Raw genomic sequence first — 19,427 nt, 5'->3', positions numbered from 1 at the left:
TGATCCATAGGGACCATGGCGAGTGGTGCACCTTGGGGAGTAATATACGCCGTAGGGTCAAAGTTCATATTTTTTGGTGGGTCAAGAGAGATGTGACAAGAACCGAGTGGGCTCTTGTTGTTGTTGGTTTTGCCAACGTTGGGGAGAGGTGTTATTTCCTCTATCATATCCTGGATCGTGTTTTTTAGTTTTCAGCAGTTTTCAGTATCATGCCCATTCCCTTGATGGACCTCGCAGCGAGCGCCCTCGACCTAGTACTTATTTTTGACTGGAGGGTCGGGTGTGGGGCCTATGGGCCTTAGTTTTCCCTGATTGTTTAGTCTTTGGAAAGCTTGTACTAGAGTCGACACGAGTGGGGAAAACTTTCGATCTCGGGTCCACCTTTCCGGGCTCCTTCGGGTTGGGGTTTCTTCCATAGCATGGACCTCTTGGGCTTGGGGCGTGGGGCCCCTGTGGTAGGTGCTACTCTTGTATGCAGGTTTGCCTTGTACTGTTTTTGTGAGGTCATCCTCGACCTTTATTCCTACATCATAAACCCTCTTGAAGGTATCAAGGCCCAAATATCTAAGATGTTGTTTGTAAGTTGGGTCCAGGTTGTCAATGAATTTTTGGACTAATTCGGTTTCAGGAGGCCAAATGACCAGTAATGCAAAATGTTTGGCTTGCGCAGCCGCTAAGGATTCGTTTTCCATTTTCAGTTGGTTCATGAGTAGGGTCATTGGGCCATTTGGTTCTGTAGCTCTTCTATAGACATGTTTGAGGGTGCGAATCGAGGTTGGGGGAGCGAAGATCCTTGAAAAGGGGGAATGACGGACGGAGCTTGGAGTTACTAAACCTTGTGTTGGTGATGTAGCTTCGAAACGTACTAACCTTTGATTTTCAGATCGGCACCAAGTGGCAGGACCAGCCCTATGCATAAGATAAGCTAAAGTTTAGGCCCCAAAGTTTTAAGCATTACTTAGTCTAGACTTTTGACTCTCTCTATTCGTTTTTTCATTCTATCTTTTGTTGGTACACTTTTTGGTTTTTCTTTGGTCATTCTTTGGATTTTCGAAACACTTGCCCGTGTGACATTCATAGTTATTAGCATGCTCGGTTTTGGTGCCGAACATTGTCGTCATAGGAGGCCTAACAACGACACAAGGAGTTATTTATTTTTTATAAGTCGCTTTTAGAATCGAGTGCCTTTTCATACGCCCTTTTTACGAAAAGTTTTTTTTTTTGCTACGTATTTTTTTATGCGCGGGCACCGAGGCCGCTGGGCCTGACCAAATGGCCATGCGACAACTTCGGCGCCCAGCGAAGGGCGCTAGAAATATTGGTGCCCAGCCAGGGGCGTTGAAAATGCGTCCCTGGCTGGTCCTTGTCTTCTATTTGCGTATATCTTTTTGTTTATGCGACTTGATTTTGCGTGCTTGCCTAATAACGTCCTTTACGCGTCGTGCAGCGTTTGTGGGATTCGTTACGGGCCAACCCAAGCGTCGCTTATTTTTGTGGCGATCGTTCGGGTTTGCGGAACACGTATTTTGGTATAACTCTTTGGCTAATTGGTTTATTAATGTTTGGGAAATTTTTAAGGTCGTTGGTTTTCTAGCATTATTTGTCACACACAATCACATAATTCGCTACACATAACTAACATTACATCATGAGGCAAAATAATAATATGTCATGTAGTTTATGATAGGATTCTATGGGTAGTATTTGCGCCGGCTTGGTACCGCTTCTATCGCAGATCCAACACATGCCCCGGTCGAGGTAGTGCCTTCAACAGATGAATTTCGCCGAAGAGGCCAATCACGATGTAAGCCAAGGGGGCATGCACCAATGAGAGGAACCTAGTGGGCGAGCGATTGGGTTTGGGACGGGTGTACTACTAGCGAAAAGTGCCGAGTGGACAACATTCGAAGCGTATGCACCCCCCGGTTGGCGATGGGTATCCTTAGTCCCAACTCCCCAGATGAAACATCCAAGGGAGCCAAGATTCGTTATACGGGCCCGTTCACATTAATATGCTGATTTTCAGGTCGTCCCAACTTGATGGGGAAATAAACGCGGGGTAGGATCGTTTCACCCTTCGGCTATTTTGATTACCTACGAGCACGAGTATTTCCTTCACTGTCCCCAATAGAGTCGCCACTGTTAGAGGGGTCGAAAAAGCACGAGGCTAATGCGTGACCTCGTCCCTCGTGGGCGTGACGTTTCTTTTTGTCAAATCAAGTGTAATCGGATTTCCTGTGAGTTTACACCCAATTGACTAGTAATATAGGAGTCGCCATTCAGTTTTTAACGACAATGAGAAAAACCGACAAAATCCGGTTATCGTGACATAAAGGGAGTGCAATTATGTTTGACCACGATGGCCATAGGTTCCCTTGTGATCCCTGGTGTGGGGATCGCTCAACGTACACCCGTAGGGTAGAGATTGAGGGTTTGGGGGACTGTAACTACCGAGAGGAGTACTCGCTCTTCGATAACTCCAGGGGCAGGATATCCTTACTAGCTCAGCATAAATAATTGAAGGGACATGCGTTAACTATTAAACTAATCTGAATTGATTTTAACAATATGCAACACATAATACTAGATCGATCGTGATTATCTTGTTTAGATTAATTTAAGGGACCTAGCATGATAGTTCAATTGTCCAAGATATTATCTTTATTAGGCGTGATAGAACAATCAGATTTAATAGTTTAACAGTTTTATAAAAGGGCGAGGAAAGCGATTAAATCATGCGAAGGGACACATTACGACGCACCCTTGAGAGGTGCGTCACGGTTCTCAGAAAACTAACCACTTTGGCTTCGCTATTTCTCCTTTTATTTAACGAATCTCAAGTTTCCGGGCTTAATTCTTCAGCCACAAGGGACAGGATACTTTCTGTTCGATTTTTGGATCGATTGCGACAGAACGCGGGATCAATTTCGCAGCGTGAGGCTTAGGCTTAGGGGTTGGAGTCAATACTCAGAATATGAATTGTGTGTTGGTTTCACGTCGAATTTGGGGCTGTATTTATAGAAAAGAGTTCGTGAAAAGATAGAATTTTAGAGCTCTAATCCAAGAAGAATTAGGAGAGAACACGTACCCAGGTAATTTCAGCGCCCAGGGCTGGACGTTAAAGATTTCGGCGCCCAGCTCTGGGCATTGAAAATGGGATCCAGGCAATTTCAGCGCCCAGGGCTGGGCGTTGAAAATGATGTTTGGGCCGAGTTCTTTGTCAGATTTGGACTCTTAGAATCCGGAGTGTTTGAGATTTATCCGAGTCTTTTAGTGCGTATTAACTTTATGACGGAATGCGTCTGGGCCCGTTACAAACTCTAGGTTCGTTAGGATTTTAATCAATACGTAACTCTTATTTTCGAATTATACTAGGAATATGATTCCTCTTGCAAATTCTATCTCTTTTAGGATTTATGTTGGAATGCAACACCTAATTCTGACAGGTTTCTATCTTTTATGACTTTCCACTTTTAACAACTACCTATTATGGCAGTTTCTATTTTTAACAGGTTTCTATAAATAGCAGGTTCAGGTGAAATGAAAAGGGTGATCGAGATTCGTTATTTTATAGGAGATGCGTTGCCAAGTGGAGATTTATGTTCTCATCATCGAACCTTCCCTTTCGGGAATGGGGACGACAAAAGTAGGCGTCTACACATGTATACATACCTTAGTATCTAGAGTTAAGGTAATTGAGGAGTCAACTTGAGTAGTAGCAGCCGTAGGTGTTCTAGGATTGTGACAAAGGCCAAGGCTGCTGCGTTTCTGCTTTTGTCTTTCACGAGCTTTATGATGTTGAAATTTTTTAAATCTACAATTTACATCAGGTTATCAAACCAACTCAAATCACTAGCACTAACTTTCTTAGGCATTACATTTATGATTCTGTTTCTAACAACGCTTTGAATCTGAGAAATCAAAATTTGAGGCATAAGCAGCTGTTGATTCCAAACTGAATTGTTCCTCTCAATCCAAATATGATAGATGCTAGAACAAAGAATTGTAGAAAATACACTCTTCAAATTTACTTACCTTGCACCTGGCAATCCATCTAACTATTCCCTTGATGTAACTGCATTTAGTTGTTATTGCACACCAAGATTTGATCGTTGTCCAACATTGCCTACTGTACAGAAAAACGTATGCTCGTGGGTCTCATTCTCAACTGCACACATGGGACAAACTAGCTCACCAGAAACTCCAAACTTGAACAACTCGTCTCTAGTTTTCAGCCTGTTCAGCACACTTAACTAACTGATAAATTTTGTGCTTTGGCACTGCTAACCTGCACCAAATGATGTTATCCCAAGGAACTCTGTGTTGGCCTGGTGTCATCTTTTGATAAACTGCCTTTACAGAGTACTGCCGCATAGAACTGAACTCAGTGGCAGAATAGTATCGCGTGATAATACCCTTGAAATCATTAGCAGACGCAACTCTATCCATCCGTGGGAGCACTGTACCCCCATTATAGTGGCTAGCTAGTGAAATCATTAGCAGACGCAACTGTAAGTACCAAAAAGTAGCGAAAATGTTGGAACACCACATTAGTAACGAGAGGTTTACAAACCAGGTATTGTCATAAATGTGTATCATCAAAATATAATCGAACACACAAATATTGGTGATTCACTGATTTGTGAAATATTGACTAATTCGTTGCATATAGGCTTATAGCAATAGCGATCTTGAAAATAATGCATTCACAAATCCATGTTTTCTATGTGTGTGTGTGTGTGTCTGTATGAAGGCACCATTCCAATAATGTTTATGTACTAGATTTGTTTTGGGTCCCTTTTAATTAGAAACAAAACACTTTTCTAATTATCAACAAATCCGTGTGTATATATGATGAAGGCACCATTCAAGTAATGTATATGTACCTGATATGTTTTGGGTCTCCTTTAATAGAAACCAAGCACTATTCAAATTATCAACAAATCCAACGATATCTGGAACTCTCAGACCAATCCTATCTGCCAAACCATATATTTCCTCAAAACACTGGAAATATGTAGGTCAATAATCGCGCGTAGCATCTAAAGCAGTTTGCCACAAAACAAGAAAGTTTAGTTTTTGAATCAGTAAGCCTTTACTCTGAACTTATAGTGTCATAGATTATCCTGATACAACTTAAAACAAAAGCGTAATAACAAATCAGGAAGTGCAGAACAAAATAAATTCTGGACCAAAGAAGAATAAAACTATAGTACCTAGTAGACTACTAGTTTCCCTAAAACAACTGATCATGGCACTTTATGCTATTTTGACAGTATACGGACAAGAACTGATTAGTTCTGTTTGTAGGTAAAAGATGGAAAGATGCGGACTTATATTAGCAAAATCAATCTAAAGTACTCTGACATTTACACAACCATTAAAATCATTTTTCTGAAGTACAGGTAACATATCACAAATTTGGATGGCATTGATAAAAGAAATTGATAAATCATACGAAATAGTAAATAGGAAAACACATCAAATCCAGGTCTATACACAAAGTCTCTGCATAGAAAAGTCATGCCTATGAACGCAAATAAGGTATTCTCAAGTCTCCTCAATAATGGAAGACAAAATGCTCAAATGAAGGCTAATGCTTTGATCAGTCATCAAGTAGATTCTCAAACTAGAAACCCACAAATTTTCACACACACAAAGAAGGGGAAATGGTGAGTTTGGAGTTTTTGTAAATGGTTCGCAGATTAGTACAATGTCCAAACTCCCAATTATAAGAGTAGCTTAAAGAAATAAAAGTTCAAAAAGAGTTTACACAATTCCTCACCAAAATGAACATGAAATAGATAATAGGAGTAAGATGGAAGATACACATCATACTAAGGAAATAAAAAGAATACTAATCACACATTGACAAAATTATCTATTGATGAAAATGATCCATGCGCAGCTCACACCATTAACAACATATGTATCAGGCTGGTTATGCATTAATCTATCTAGCTATATACTTACAAGAATATCATACCTTTTATAATAATCTGTAATAATTAAAATGCAGAACTTTAAGCATATGTAAGTTGTGAATAGTTGCTAAAAAAGTGAAAATATTAACCTTTATTGCAAGATTCTGATTATTAACCGTAATTACAATTGTCAACTAAGTACGAGGTTCATCCAGTAGCTGAAAATAGTAGTAGAGCTTCGCATAAATAACATAAAAATGAACCAGTACAAATTTGGCTAAATGTAGAACTACAAAGGGAAAAAACACTTTATATACTTATATAGTGGTAAAAAAAATCCAACGGAAGGAGAAACATATTCATAAAGTGATTTTAGACCACCCCCTCTTATTTCATGAATTCGTAATTACTGTATTACTCCGTAATGTTTATAAATTGATGTAGAATGTATAAATTCAGAACTCATCAAACAAGATTAGGGGTAAAATACCCAAAGTTTCTCCTACGAATCTCAAGCTGCAATTATCATCAACAATTTGTAATTGAACAAATAAAATAAATCATATGTACGATATCAAGCATAAAAAAAATTCAGATCTTAGGTTGTATTTTACCAAGGTAAAGACGAATCAAGTAATAACCCCAGTAAAAATGAACCTAATTAAAATTAATCGATTTATTTCATGCCTCCTAAATCACCAATAATACAATGATCATATAAATTTAAAGGAAACTCAATGAAATTGAAGATCGAGAAGGATATCTTCCAATCAATGGCGTGGAAGAAACCCATAAAATTTTCGCAAGTACGTGCGAAACCAGAATGAAGCTCAGCGGACAACTTCTGAACAAGATTTGCTATTTGATTATGTGCTATTCTATTGCCGATTTCACGTTCTCCACTTTCAACTGCAAACCCTAAAAGGCTAAAAGTTTAAACTGGAAAAGAGGATATGGGCGAGTGAGGCGACACCGAAACGGTAGACTAAAAAGTTCAGCGAGAAGTGAAAGAGAACTTAAATGAAAATAAGGCGCTCGTTTTTTTCCCCTTCTGTATCGATTATCTTTTTCTTTATGTCGATTTTCAATCGCGTTCATTTCCAATTGTTTTTCAGAGGATCATATACACTACGCTAAGGATTGTGGAATCGCCGGGAAATAAGTGCCACGAAAGTCTAAATTTCTTGTAGTGATACTGAGAAAGAAAGAGAAAAATAAGAACAAACCTTGCTTGAGGCTTCTTGAATCTGCCATTAGAGTGCACAGCTCCAACATCATGCCTTCTTCTCTTTCCGCCGCCCATTGAAGCTGAACTTTCGAGCTCAATCGAGCAAACCCTAGATAGTATGAAGAAAAACGCGAGAGCAATGCAGGTGGTGAAATTATGAAATCAAATCTGCAAAATTACAATCCCCTTCATATGCGAAACACATAAGGATAATTGGGTAGAGCATATCGATTTTTTTTTATGATAATCTAGGATTTTGTTGAAAATAGTGAGGGAACATGGGTGAGTCGGTTGAGATAAGAGTGGTTGAGTGTTTCCAGGATGAGAAAAGCAGTTTTGAAATATTTCAAGAGTGTTTGAAAATGTCAACTAGCGGGCAATATGACACGTATGTCAAACCGTGTTTATGTGGGTAAATTTCGACTCTATTAATGGTTGGTATTTACTTTGTCGCTTAAAAGCGTTGGTATTTGCATTATTTGTTTTCGTGTACAAAATTCACATCGACCCTCTTTAAAATCGTCGATGTACTTGGGTCAATATTTACACCTTTTTCTTGTAGTGGTTAAAAGACTAATTTACCCTTATTTCCCTTCATATTTACGTTACTACTATTTTTCCCTAATATCTCAGATTTCGCCACATGCCTTAGTCTACTGCCTTTGTTTTCTCTGAGCTCACCCCATCAATTCTGAACTCTCCCTTCTCCATCTCTTTCGCCCCCTTCTTCTCCCTCCTATGATCCTATCATGTATTATCGCCGTTTTCACTCTACTCATACAACTGGCAACAAGGTTTCTCTCTTCATATGAACGGCGATTGAAATTTCCTTCCTCTCTCCTCACTGTCTCTTCGTCCTCTTTCTCCCTGGTATGATCATCTCTTCTCTGGTTTTTTCAATTTTGGTTTTATTTCTCGATTTTAATTGTTGAATTAGGGTTATCGCCCACCAGGCCTCCCCCTCTCTCATATTTTTGTTAATTTAAGGTTCCTCTATATTGTATTAATTATTGTTGAATCGGGGAAATATTTATGCAGAAAGCTGAAGCGGCAGCAAATGAGATGAATAGGGCATCGGTTGTGGCGTTGAATGCTGAGATTCGTCGAATTAAAGGTCGATTATTTGAAGAAGTGCCCAATTTGCAGCGATTAACTCAAAAAAGGGTGTGTTATTATTCTCAATTATGTTTTGTGATACAACTGAACTTGATTTTACTTCAACATTTAACTGATTTGTGCCCAAATTTCCCTAATTTTGCCAGATTGTATTAATATGAAGCTCTGAAATGTCAGCAGTTGCTACTGGTCGATACGGTCGAATAAGTCTGACATAATGATATTCATGATTGCATTTAAAATAATGATATTCATGATTGCATTTAAAATCTTAAATAGAAAGAGGAAGATATGTGTTATCTTATTTGTAGGTTGGCCTGGTATTTTGACATAAATCTTACTGCTTTGAGTTGTGACCTGATTAGTCATTTCGGATTGAATGGTGTATTTTGTTTGTTAGTAAATCCATTGTGTTCTCTGGCCGTTTGGTCTTGCATTTTTTAAACCTGGTATTTTGACATAAATCTTACTGCTTTTGAGTTGTGACCTGATTAGTCATTTCGGATTGAATGGTGAAATCCATTGTATTTTGTTTGTTAGTAAATCCATTGTGTTCTCTGGCCATTTTATTCAGGTGTGTGTTGTAGTGACATTTTGGAGAATAAATCGGTTTTCATCAATTTTAAGGTTGATGTGTGAAAGACTGGAAGTGTTGGTATAATTATAACTTTTGTGTTTTGTTCCCTGTTAATGCTAGATGGAAGATTTGATGATGAGTATATACAGGAGATAGAACAGTCTAGCCAATTTAAACAAGAGTATGAAATGAGAAAAATTAAGCAGCAGGTGAATTTGTGCATTTCTGAACATTCTGTGGGAATTTATGTTCTTTTACTTCCTTTTTGCATGTTACTCGTGATGCCTTCCTTGCTTTATGGTGATTTTCTTATTTTGTTAGGATCAAGGTCTAGATGTGATAGTAGAAGGTTTGGACACTTTGAAATGAATTCTTGCTGAAAACAAATGTTGGCTGATATTTTTTTTCTTGATGTGTAATCACTCTTGCCGATCATCTCCCCAAAACATTGCCAGGTACCGACCATAGTCTTTCTCGATTTCGCGTAGTTTCTCTGATCTCAAATTATTCAACTAAATTTACTCAATTGTCTTCCTCCATTGTATTTGGTCCTAATTTTTTCTGCACTTTTGGGTTTGCATAAACAAATGGTAGCCCCTGAATTCTACCTCCTGCCGTATTCACCTATGCTCATATTATAGTAACATCAAAATTCCTTTTTCATTTATTGTTGTCATAAAATGTCTTTTGAATTATATTTGTGGTTTATTGATTATATATGTAATTTTTTCGCGATTTAGGTTGGATACGCGTTCACTATGCAATATTACAGTAATCCAGTATACTCCAGCAATCACCTGTTTCTTTTTTTTTTTTTACCAGGAAAATGCAATAATATTATTGTTTACTACTTTTCTTACAATTTATTTTTTAAAATTTATTTGGGTTATTGAGGGTCATTTAATGTCTAGAGGAGAATCATGCATGTCCATGGCTCAAGCTTCAGGGTGAGAAATACTAGGGAAGTATGCGAGCTTAAGGTGAGAGTTTTTCCCATGGCTCAAATCCTCTCTATTTTCAAGATTACAGAGTTATATGTATGTGCTCTTCCTTTTTTCTTAACTTTTCTATCCTACTATTTTCTTAATCTTCTTGTCCCCTTCTTATAATTATTATTTTTCGGTGCTTAATAATTTTGTATGTGATTGTGTTGATTGCAGTTCATAATTTAGCAGATTTTTGGTTGACAATTCTTTAAGATCAGTCATCTACTTTTGATTGGGTTTTTCTTTATTCATGCCAGTCATCTATTTTTTATGGACAAAAGTAATTGCTGATTTATATAGCCTTTTGAATTTGCCTCGAAGAGTGAATTATTTGCCTCCTTAGATGCATATATTGTTATATGTGGTTGGATACTGCCTAATACTGCATATTCCATCTAGATCATTCTCCTTAGTGCAAGTCTACTATTTATACACCCTCTTTCCGTAATCTCATATATTCGTGACTTGTTGCTCTCTGACTTTAGATAAAGGGTTCTATCGCCTCATACTTTGGGCTAGATGGAATTGACTAAAAGATATAATTGATCCACTAATGATGTTTATATTGAACAATAAAGAGAATATTAGACTTACTCTTGCTGAGATTCTGTGCCTGTTCTAGAATTTGAGAACTTTTATCGAAATGGACCAGCCGTGTTAGCAAGCTAGACAACCCTACCTGACATATTTTTAGTATATCTGGTCTCAGACTATAATGAAGAATTGTACTTGGGCTCTTGTCCACTTTATCGTGCTTGTAATTTGTTGGTAATTGTGATGTGATTATGGACGAATCTATATCTTTTCCGTGACATGTAAGCTGGCTCTGATGTGTACTCATGTTTTCCATTTATGTTGGTTAATATTGGCTTTTCTCTTACAAGTATAATTTTGGTGACATTGTAATATTAATAGTCAATACTTTGCTTACTGCTTATTCAATACTTTTATTGGAATTTTTTCCCCACCTTTTGTGTGTATATTTTTCCCCTTTTTGTTGGCGTATCTGTTTCTCGTATCAGTCGTATTTCTAATATATATTTTATTATTTCCTCGTCATGAGTTACGTAAGGAACTTGGAATGGATAAGCATCTTCCTGCTGTTTTGTTAATGGGAGGAGGGGAAGGCATCGAGCCTATTGAGGCTACTGCATGAGCTCTTGGAAATGTCTTATATGATGCTAACCTGGGTGCGCCAACAGGTCGACTTCTTGTGATTTGTGGTCACAACAAAAAGCTAGACTATATGATGGCCTGCTGGGTAGTTTTGTGTCAATTGCTAATGAAAGGGCGTCACACACCTAACCTTTCCCTTTTAGGGATGTATGCAAGCTGGCTGAGTCCTAGATGTCCGAGCAAGGCTTCCTCTGCAAGCTTTAGCTCAAGCTACGGCTCAGTTGAAGTTTTCCAAGTCTTGATAGCTCGAGCTCAATTTGAGTTCTTTTATGAGAACTGGGGTTTGGAGTTCGTGCTAAGACTCAGCTTGTTTCGTTTCCTTACAATAGTAATTGATTAATTTAGGTTTATTATAAGTATTTAATAATTATGGATACGGATAAATTAAGCATGTAACACATTACACTAATTATATTGGAGTATTATGCTTAATTGGTTTGTGCAAATTTTCACAAAATGTTTGCATCACATGTTCACATCTCACCGCAGTTAGCCATTTACATCATGTAACTTACATGGCCTTTACCCCCCAAAGAAAGGGGGCAAATGTGACTTTTGAAGACGCGCATAGGCCATAAGATAATTTGTTAGATAGTTACGAGAACAAGATTACTACGAGTATATACATACTACTCTTTCTGTCTCAATAAGAAAAATGTAGGTATTATTTTAAATCATGTATAACTAGAAAGTATTGTTATTTTAGTGAAGCTGAGGAAGCATATATATTTCGAGATTACCACATTGCAATTGGTAATATGTGACTTGGTACTGTACTAGAAGTCTAGAAACAAGATACAGTATATGAACTGGAAAGCATATTAAATTATGTGAATTATATACTGATGGTTTGAAGTACTTCAGGTTCAATCTGTCTATGAAGAGATGATATTGGCCCTGTTTGGCAAACAGTGGTTAGCGGTTAGCTGTAGCGGTTTGTATTAGATGGTCTGACTAGCGGTTTGTATTAGATGGTTTGACTAGAGGTTTGTATTAGCTGGTTAAACAAAAGTGTTTGGCAAATAGCGGTTAGCTGTTAGCTGATCAATTGCATAAAATGACCAAAAAGAACATTATTACAATTAATTTTAGCAATATTTTTTTAATCAATAATTAAATGTATAAGTTGAATTCATTTGATAAGGAGTAACTCATCAAACGCAAAAGGCAACAAAATCACGGGTATTTGAAATTATAATATATTAAAATATACATAATACAACAAGTATAAAACAGTTTGAATGCTTTGAGATAAAAAGATAAAAAAAATTAGTTTAAATTTATTTTTTAGCATGATGCTCATCCTTAATTATCCAAAGCATTTAAAGATTAAAAAAAATATACAAATCTATTTACCTACACATGACACATCTCATTCTACCCAGTACCCACCACCGTTCATTTTCCTTTCAACTCTTTCTTTTCATCTCTGCTTAGTACCTCCCTAACCAACTAAATCAAACCTCAAATACCACCATTTCACAAATTACCAGTCTACCTTCGGCATTTTCATACCCAAAAAAAAAAACTCATGAAAATTAACAGTTATTCAATCTAAATCTCGATCATGAGATCTGATCTTACATCACTTTCAAATGTGTTCTTCTAATTTCTCTTCAATTCATTGATGCGGTGAAGATACCAAGACCAATCAAGATCTTGCGCACGTTTTGAGTCTCTCAGTTAAGACATGCATGCTTGTAAATTTCTAATCCAAAATTATAAAAAATCGAAGATGAAGAAGATGGAGAAATCGAGAAATTCCCTTCATTTTTAGACAAGAAAAACGCTTTGAATTGTGATGGAGGAAATAAAGATTAATGTTGGAAAAAATACTCCCGTATTTTTTTAATAAGAAATGGATGGGATGTTGAATTAGGAGACTGAATGGGTAATGAGGGAAAAGTTAACAGGATAACAATGGTGAAGGGAGAGGAATGGGTAGAGGTGATACTCAACGTTGGGGTAATCAGGTAATTTCACATCTCAAATGTGGAACTGCTAAATGAAAACGCTGCTCTCACCAGCATTTTCTAAATTAGCGTTTCTGGGTGAAAAAGCTATTTGAAACCGCTTACAACCAAACACTCAAATTAGCGGTTTGAGCTAGTCAAACCTCTAATAGTGTCCAAACCGCTAAAAGCTCATCAAACCTCTTACAACCAAACAGGGCCATTGTCTGGCTGTAACCAGATAGAAATGCTAGATCAATATTACTGTTGGCCACTGAAGCACATGAAGCGGATGATGTGATGATACTTATTCCAAATCAATCTCCTAGAAAAGTTGATGATGTGTGAGGGTATTGAACATATTTGTTAATTTTGACTGGATTAGTCTTCCTTACTTTTCAGTTTTCACATGAGTATATTATCATATCTGAATATGTTATGTGGTCCACAAATGTTGTTTCAAGCTTTTAGAATAGTCAATTGGATAAAGTGTGTTGGAAATGTCCCAGCAAGTGAAATTTCTGATTTGCTCTGTGGCAAATATTCTGAGGAGGCCCATGAAGTTATCAAGGGAATAGATAATGTCCTTAGGGAACATGCTGCAAAATAGTAGGTTTGGATATCTATTTTTAATTCGTATTCATTTTCCTTATTTTTAGCCTAATGTTTATCTTATGTATTGAAACTGGTGGCCTGAACATCTTCTAAGGATTGCCTTATCTTGAGGCAATCATTATTTCATGACGATCAGAGAGAAATTTAAAGTTCACTCCTCATAATTTCAAACAAGTAGTAGATATATCTATATAATCCATAACACTTTAAAGTTTCTAATGTCACTTGTTTTTTGCCCAATCCTTAATTTTATCATCCTACTAGCTCAATTGGTAGAGCATTGTGCAAATACAAAAAAGATATGGGTTCAAATCCCATGTAGGCTATCCTATTGGTATGAATAATTAATCATGTGTTGGTAATGAGAGTTATGTATAGGGAGTAAGCTTAGCTAAAAAGGTTAAGGGTATGTTTGTTTCAACTTTCAATGTATTTTAACTTATTTCAACAAAAATAAGTTCATATAAGTTCAAATTTAGATGTAGCTTTACTACGATCTTCTGAAGTATATTATGTAAACATGTGGTAAAACTACGTTAGTAGCAAAGAAACTGGCATGTCTTTAGCATAAAGAAAAATGCTACACCATTAACATTTTGGTGTAATGAAGACAATGACTTTGCATAAAGGCACATTTTGTACTTTCTTACTATTGTATTTATTTTGCCTTGTTTATTATTTATTTTTCGTCTATACTTGCAAACCATTCCTCTTGAAGGTTCTCGCTGAGGGATATTCTGAACTGGTGTAAAAGAATAAGTGGTTCAAGTTTAAGCTTCAGCACAAATGGTATGTCAGTCGATTTGCATAGTAAGATTTATCCAGAGCTTTTCGATGTATTTGTTGTTAATGCAGATTCGCAAGGTAACCAGTTGAATATTGTGAGGAACATAGCAAAGATGTTGGCAATGCCTATCCCAAAAGCAAATCGAGGACTTACACTTCTTAACTGACCTATAAATTATAAGGCAATGTTTAATAATAATAATATCTTTATTAATTTGCCTTATAATTTATTGCTTGCCGTTATTGTACTTGAGATGTTACTTCCAAAGTTTCAAACTATTTGTAGGAACAGATATATTGCTAACGAGTAATGATTAAAGTTGTCTACGCATCTACTTTAGGGGCCTAGATGTTGAGCTGAGTACTATTCAATCGCATAGAAATTCATTTTGTACAATAAGAAGGGTTCATCTAAATCAGATATAACAAAAAGCTACGTTACTCCGACACTTCGTCTGACGGCGTGTGTCGGTGTCGACACGACCCGACCCGCGACACGACACTCGACACGTGTCCGGGGAGGTGTCGACACCGGTGTCGAAAAAGAGTCCGGAATGCAGTGTCGGAATCGGGTGGAGAGAAGAAAAGAGTAAAAAATTTCAAAACCCTAGATCTAGCAATTAGAGGTCGGGGAAGGCGGGAGAAGAAAAAATATATTAGGGCTTTTGTTGGTGAAGAAAAATCGACCAACATGCACTCTTTTATTCTTGTTTTCATCGATTATTCACTTCTTGTATCAGCCATGGCTATGGCTTGGCGTCTTCTTTCTTCTTCCCGTTAGTTTTTCCGTTTTGTTCTTTTTTTTTCTTTTACCCTTAATAAATAACTACGGAGTAGGTTGTGGGTTTTGTGGGGAAGTGGGAACACCCACGTGGTATCTTTACCAAAAAAAAATCTCAACTTGCAGCTTTTCTGATTTTTATTTATTTTTATTTATTTTTAAATTTTGTTTTAACTTTTAAAACCTTTAGGACTGTTCAATTTTATCCATTTTTAAACCCTTTTACTGATCTTCTATCGTATTTTTAAACGTCTATAGAATTTTTTTTTTATTTTAACTTCAATTGTTTTTATTTAATAACCATTTTATATTTTATAAAAAGTGTCTATTTTTTACCCGACACTTTATAAGGGACCCGTGTCTAAAAAATAAGTCAAGATACTCCTTTGACCGTGTCGGAGTGTCGGTAAATATTTGGATCGAAGTGTCAGATACTCCGACACCCGTGTCCGATACGACACCGACACCCGTGTCTGAGCAACATAGCTAATGAGTAAAGTTAGCTTCCTCGTTGTTTCTCACGCCATAATCATCAATCTTCCATCTTCTTTGCTCTTCCATTTTCTCCAACAATTCTACTTCAAATTACTAAAATAAAGCAGTCTAATTCCCATTAATCTCCCAATTATCAATGGAAAAATACAGAATTTTCTTAATCTCATATTTCTAAACAGGAAAATATTTATTTTCCCCAAAGCTTGTTCTCCATTAACAATGTCTATGAACATCTAAAATCAATTCCACAAATGTTTCTCATCAAACGTTCTGATTGTTTACCTCTATATAAATGGGCATTCTTCAAATTTTCTCCAACCAGCTAATTATCAATTTATAAGTTCCTATATATAAGATTTTTAGTTGGTAGAATTGCAACATCAACCCTTCTTCAAGTACTGAATTTCATGAAAAAAGCTTCAATTAAATTGAAGAATTTGATTTTTTGTAAGCATCCTAATCTTTTTTCCAGTAATGTTTTTTTTTCCTACTCCTATATTTAACAGAATAACAGTATTCTAATTGTACAAAAATGATGTAATTAATAACAAAAAACTTAAATGGAACAAAAACAACCAAAGAAATCAGATCTACAGAATTAAAACTCAAACAACAGAAAATTACAGCCAAAATTATCAAATACATAAACAGATTGCATGCATAAAATCCTAGATGAAAAATCCCTAAACAATTTGCATGATATCGAAAATATCACAAACTCTAGATCCAAAACAAACAATCAAACAAAAACTATATATAAACAACGACTGAAACAAAACAGTTAAAATCAAATCTAAGATCGAAAACAGAAAATAAATAGGATCGAAGAAACTAACAGATAAATGGAAAGTCAAGGAATGAACCAAAACCAATATCTCCAACCAACAACCCAATCTTCCAGAAAAACAAAGACCCGGAGTAATTACGAAATAATTGAAACGCAAATCATAGGAGAGAGAAAATTGAGGCAAAAGATTGGAGGATATGATGAGAAAATTGCGTGAGATTGTTGGTGGTGACGGTCGGGAGCAAGGAGAGCCGACCAGACTGATGGTGGCGATGGCGTTGATCGGCGACGGCTGAGCAGGAGGAGAGAGAAAGTCACTACAAGAAAATTTAGATACAGAGGCAACACCATGAAGCAACTCATTTTTTATGGCCTCTAAACGTGTCTTTTAGCATTCGTTAATTATGGTAGCATCTAAAAGTTATTTTTAGGGACAGTGAAATTTAGCCTGTTCCTAAAAGTATTTTTTAGCATTAATAAAATAATGGTTGCCCCTAAAAGTATCTTTAGCATCAAAAAAAATTAATTTGCCCTTAAAAAGTACCTTTTAGCCTTAATCAAATAATAGTTGTCCCTAAAACTTCTTTTAGCGTCAATGAAATTTACGTTGTTCCTAAAAATTACTTTTTCGCATTAATGAAATAATGGTTGCCTCTAAAACATTTTTTTTAGCATCAGAAAATAATGGTTGCCTCTATAACTTTTGTTTAGCATTAGTTAAACTTTAGTTGCCCCTAAAAGTACTTTTTAGCATTAATAAAATAATGGTTGCCTCTAAATTTACTTAGCATCAGAAAATAATGGTTGCCTCTATATTTTTTTTAACAACAGGTAAATTTTAGTTTCCCCAAAAAGTACTTTTTAGCATTATTAAAATAATGTTTTCCTCAAAAATCCTTTTTTTTTTAGCACCATTGAAATTTAAGTTTTATTATAGTATCAGTAAAATTATGATTTCCTCTAGAAGTTCTTTTTAGCATTAGTCAAATTAATGTTTCCCCTAAAAGTTCATTGTTAGCACTAGTGATATGTTACTCCTAAAAGTTCATGGTTAACAATAACGGAATTTAGATTGCCCTTAATGTTCTATTTTGCATTTTTGAAGTTTAGGTAGCCTCTAAAAGCCTTTTTAAGCATTAGTGAATTTTAGATTGCCCCCAAAAGTTAATTTTTTCACTAGTAAAATATATATATATATATATATATATATTACCATTTTAATTCTTAAGAATGTCATACTATTATTTGATAGAAAATAGTCATCACAAGTAGTCCACCTTTCAACGTGGATTATAAGCATGTTAGAAAATAATTGGTAGAAATTTATTTATCCTTTGAATAATTAATGTGTTTTTTAAAAAAACAATCTATCAATGAGTTTTCCATTTCACAAGATTTGTATTTTGTCATTCAAGTAATAACCTGTGACATATTTTGATTATTTCCTTGATGTTTTTCCACTTTTTTTTATTTATTAATTTTCTTCGAAATTGTTTAAAAATGACATTTGAAGTTATAAAATATAATAACATAATTTTTCTTTCTAATTGAGGTTGGCTTTTGTTGTTGCCCCTTATGAAATTTACATGAACTTTACCCACACCATTCAGACTACTTGCATATAACACATTTTACCTTATCATGCTTGACCCTCTCTGTTTCAACAAAGTCAACTGGTGTCTTCTGCCTACGGTTTAAGCCTTTCCATCTATATTTGCAAAATGAGCAAAAATCAGGAAACCTCTAAAACACACAAGATTCATACTGAAGTTTTTTTTAATATAAAAAAAGACCACACCAGCCGTAGAAGGGTTCAAGAAGTTCAAACAGCATATAAGGATGTTCACTCAACTGTGAGCACTTGCATAATTGCAATGGGAAGTGAATGAACAATAGACAATGATCATTAAATCTAGTAACAAGCTGTAAGAGAAATTGGGAAAAATGCAACATCTAATCACTTGAATACTTGAATCTGCTGAAGAAATAATGATACATATAAATGTAGAATATTATCAGGAAAAAAACAGTTGAATCAAGTCTCCAAGAGGGATGAACAAGGCTGAATAAACCATTTTGATAATGCATTTGTTCATCTCCAACTGTATCATTTTTACCCTGTAAAACAACTACAACCAGAAAATGGAAAGAAACAAAATCTTAATGAAGAATGATGATGAGGTGATGACATTATCTAACTGAAAGTAAGCAAGAAAATAAAATAGATTCTGTATAATACTAACTATTATCCATTCTAATTTTACCTGTTGATCGATCGGCAGATGTAGTAACACTCCAATTTTTATGCTCGCCAATTGCAAGAACATATTCTCAATTAAATACCGACGAAATCGTAAATGTTTGTTGAGGGACATAGAATTATGGGTTCCAGTAAGAGGAACCCTCTTTTATTCTTCAAAAGAAATTTGAATGAAATACATATTAGGTTTTTGATTGAAAAAACTCCTTGGCAGCGGGCTCTTGAAATCCAATTACCGCCTAATTTAATTGTGGGTTTGATCAAATAGCGCGCTACCCAAATTAATTGAAGCTGGATATGAAAATTGGAAAACGAGAGTCACACTATTATTAAAACTCTAAAGCGGAGAACGTCATCTCGCCACATTCGCTTTGTTAGTCACGTATGATGACCACTATACCACAAGTCATTTGTTGTTTCTTATATGTTCAAAGTTATATTAAGTCAATATAATTAGAAATATTATCTAAATAATTTGTTAATAACACAAATTCTTATTTACATGGAGTGTACGATAAATATTGTACACCGAAGTTAAAGTTGACGTAAAATGCTTAAAAGTTAATCTATATATGTATAAGTTATCTACTTTTTAGTAATATATTTTTTCATATTAATAAAAAAATATTTCTTCAAATCACTAATAATGTATAAAATTAATCATTTAACAATTTAAAATGTTTATCTAGTAGCTTTTTTTTTAATAATATAAAAGTTAGAGAACACTGAGTAAAAGTTAGAGAA

The 19,427-nt window shown here is 35.5% G+C and overlaps 1 protein-coding gene and 1 long non-coding RNA gene across 7 annotated transcripts; both read right to left on the bottom strand.

Annotated features, from left to right (window-relative positions):
• Positions 1-3,820: 3,820 nt before the first annotated feature.
• LOC130467794 (uncharacterized) lies at positions 3,821-7,472 on the bottom strand. Of its 6 annotated transcripts, none has more exons than XR_008927661.1 (2): positions 4,887-7,311; positions 3,821-4,484 (listed from the first exon to the last, which is right to left on the bottom strand). XR_008927661.1 is itself a non-coding variant. In XM_056836619.1 (2 exons), the coding sequence occupies exons 1-2, from the start codon at positions 7,225-7,227 to the stop codon at positions 4,225-4,227; spliced, it is 333 nt and encodes a 110-aa protein (XP_056692597.1). In that variant the 5' UTR covers positions 7,228-7,472; the 3' UTR covers positions 3,821-4,224. The 6 variants fall into 6 exon arrangements, 2 of the variants coding, with proteins under 2 accessions (XP_056692597.1, XP_056692598.1); XR_008927662.1 differs by having other exon boundaries at positions 3,821-4,480; XR_008927660.1 differs by having other exon boundaries at positions 3,821-5,042; positions 7,151-7,311.
• An 8,738-nt stretch (positions 7,473-16,210) lies between these two features.
• LOC130466847 (uncharacterized) lies at positions 16,211-18,881 on the bottom strand. The gene is made up of 3 exons (XR_008926989.1): positions 18,688-18,881; positions 18,059-18,131; positions 16,211-16,715 (listed from the first exon to the last, which is right to left on the bottom strand). It is a non-coding gene; the product is annotated as an uncharacterized lncRNA (long non-coding RNA).
• Between the last annotated feature and the right edge of the window lie 546 nt (positions 18,882-19,427).

This window comes from Spinacia oleracea, chromosome 2, assembly GCF_020520425.1.
Source record: "Spinacia oleracea cultivar Varoflay chromosome 2, BTI_SOV_V1, whole genome shotgun sequence".
In the NCBI taxonomy this organism is placed as follows: domain Eukaryota; kingdom Viridiplantae; phylum Streptophyta; class Magnoliopsida; order Caryophyllales; family Amaranthaceae; genus Spinacia; species Spinacia oleracea.
This window is presented reverse-complemented; position numbering and strand designations above follow the sequence as displayed.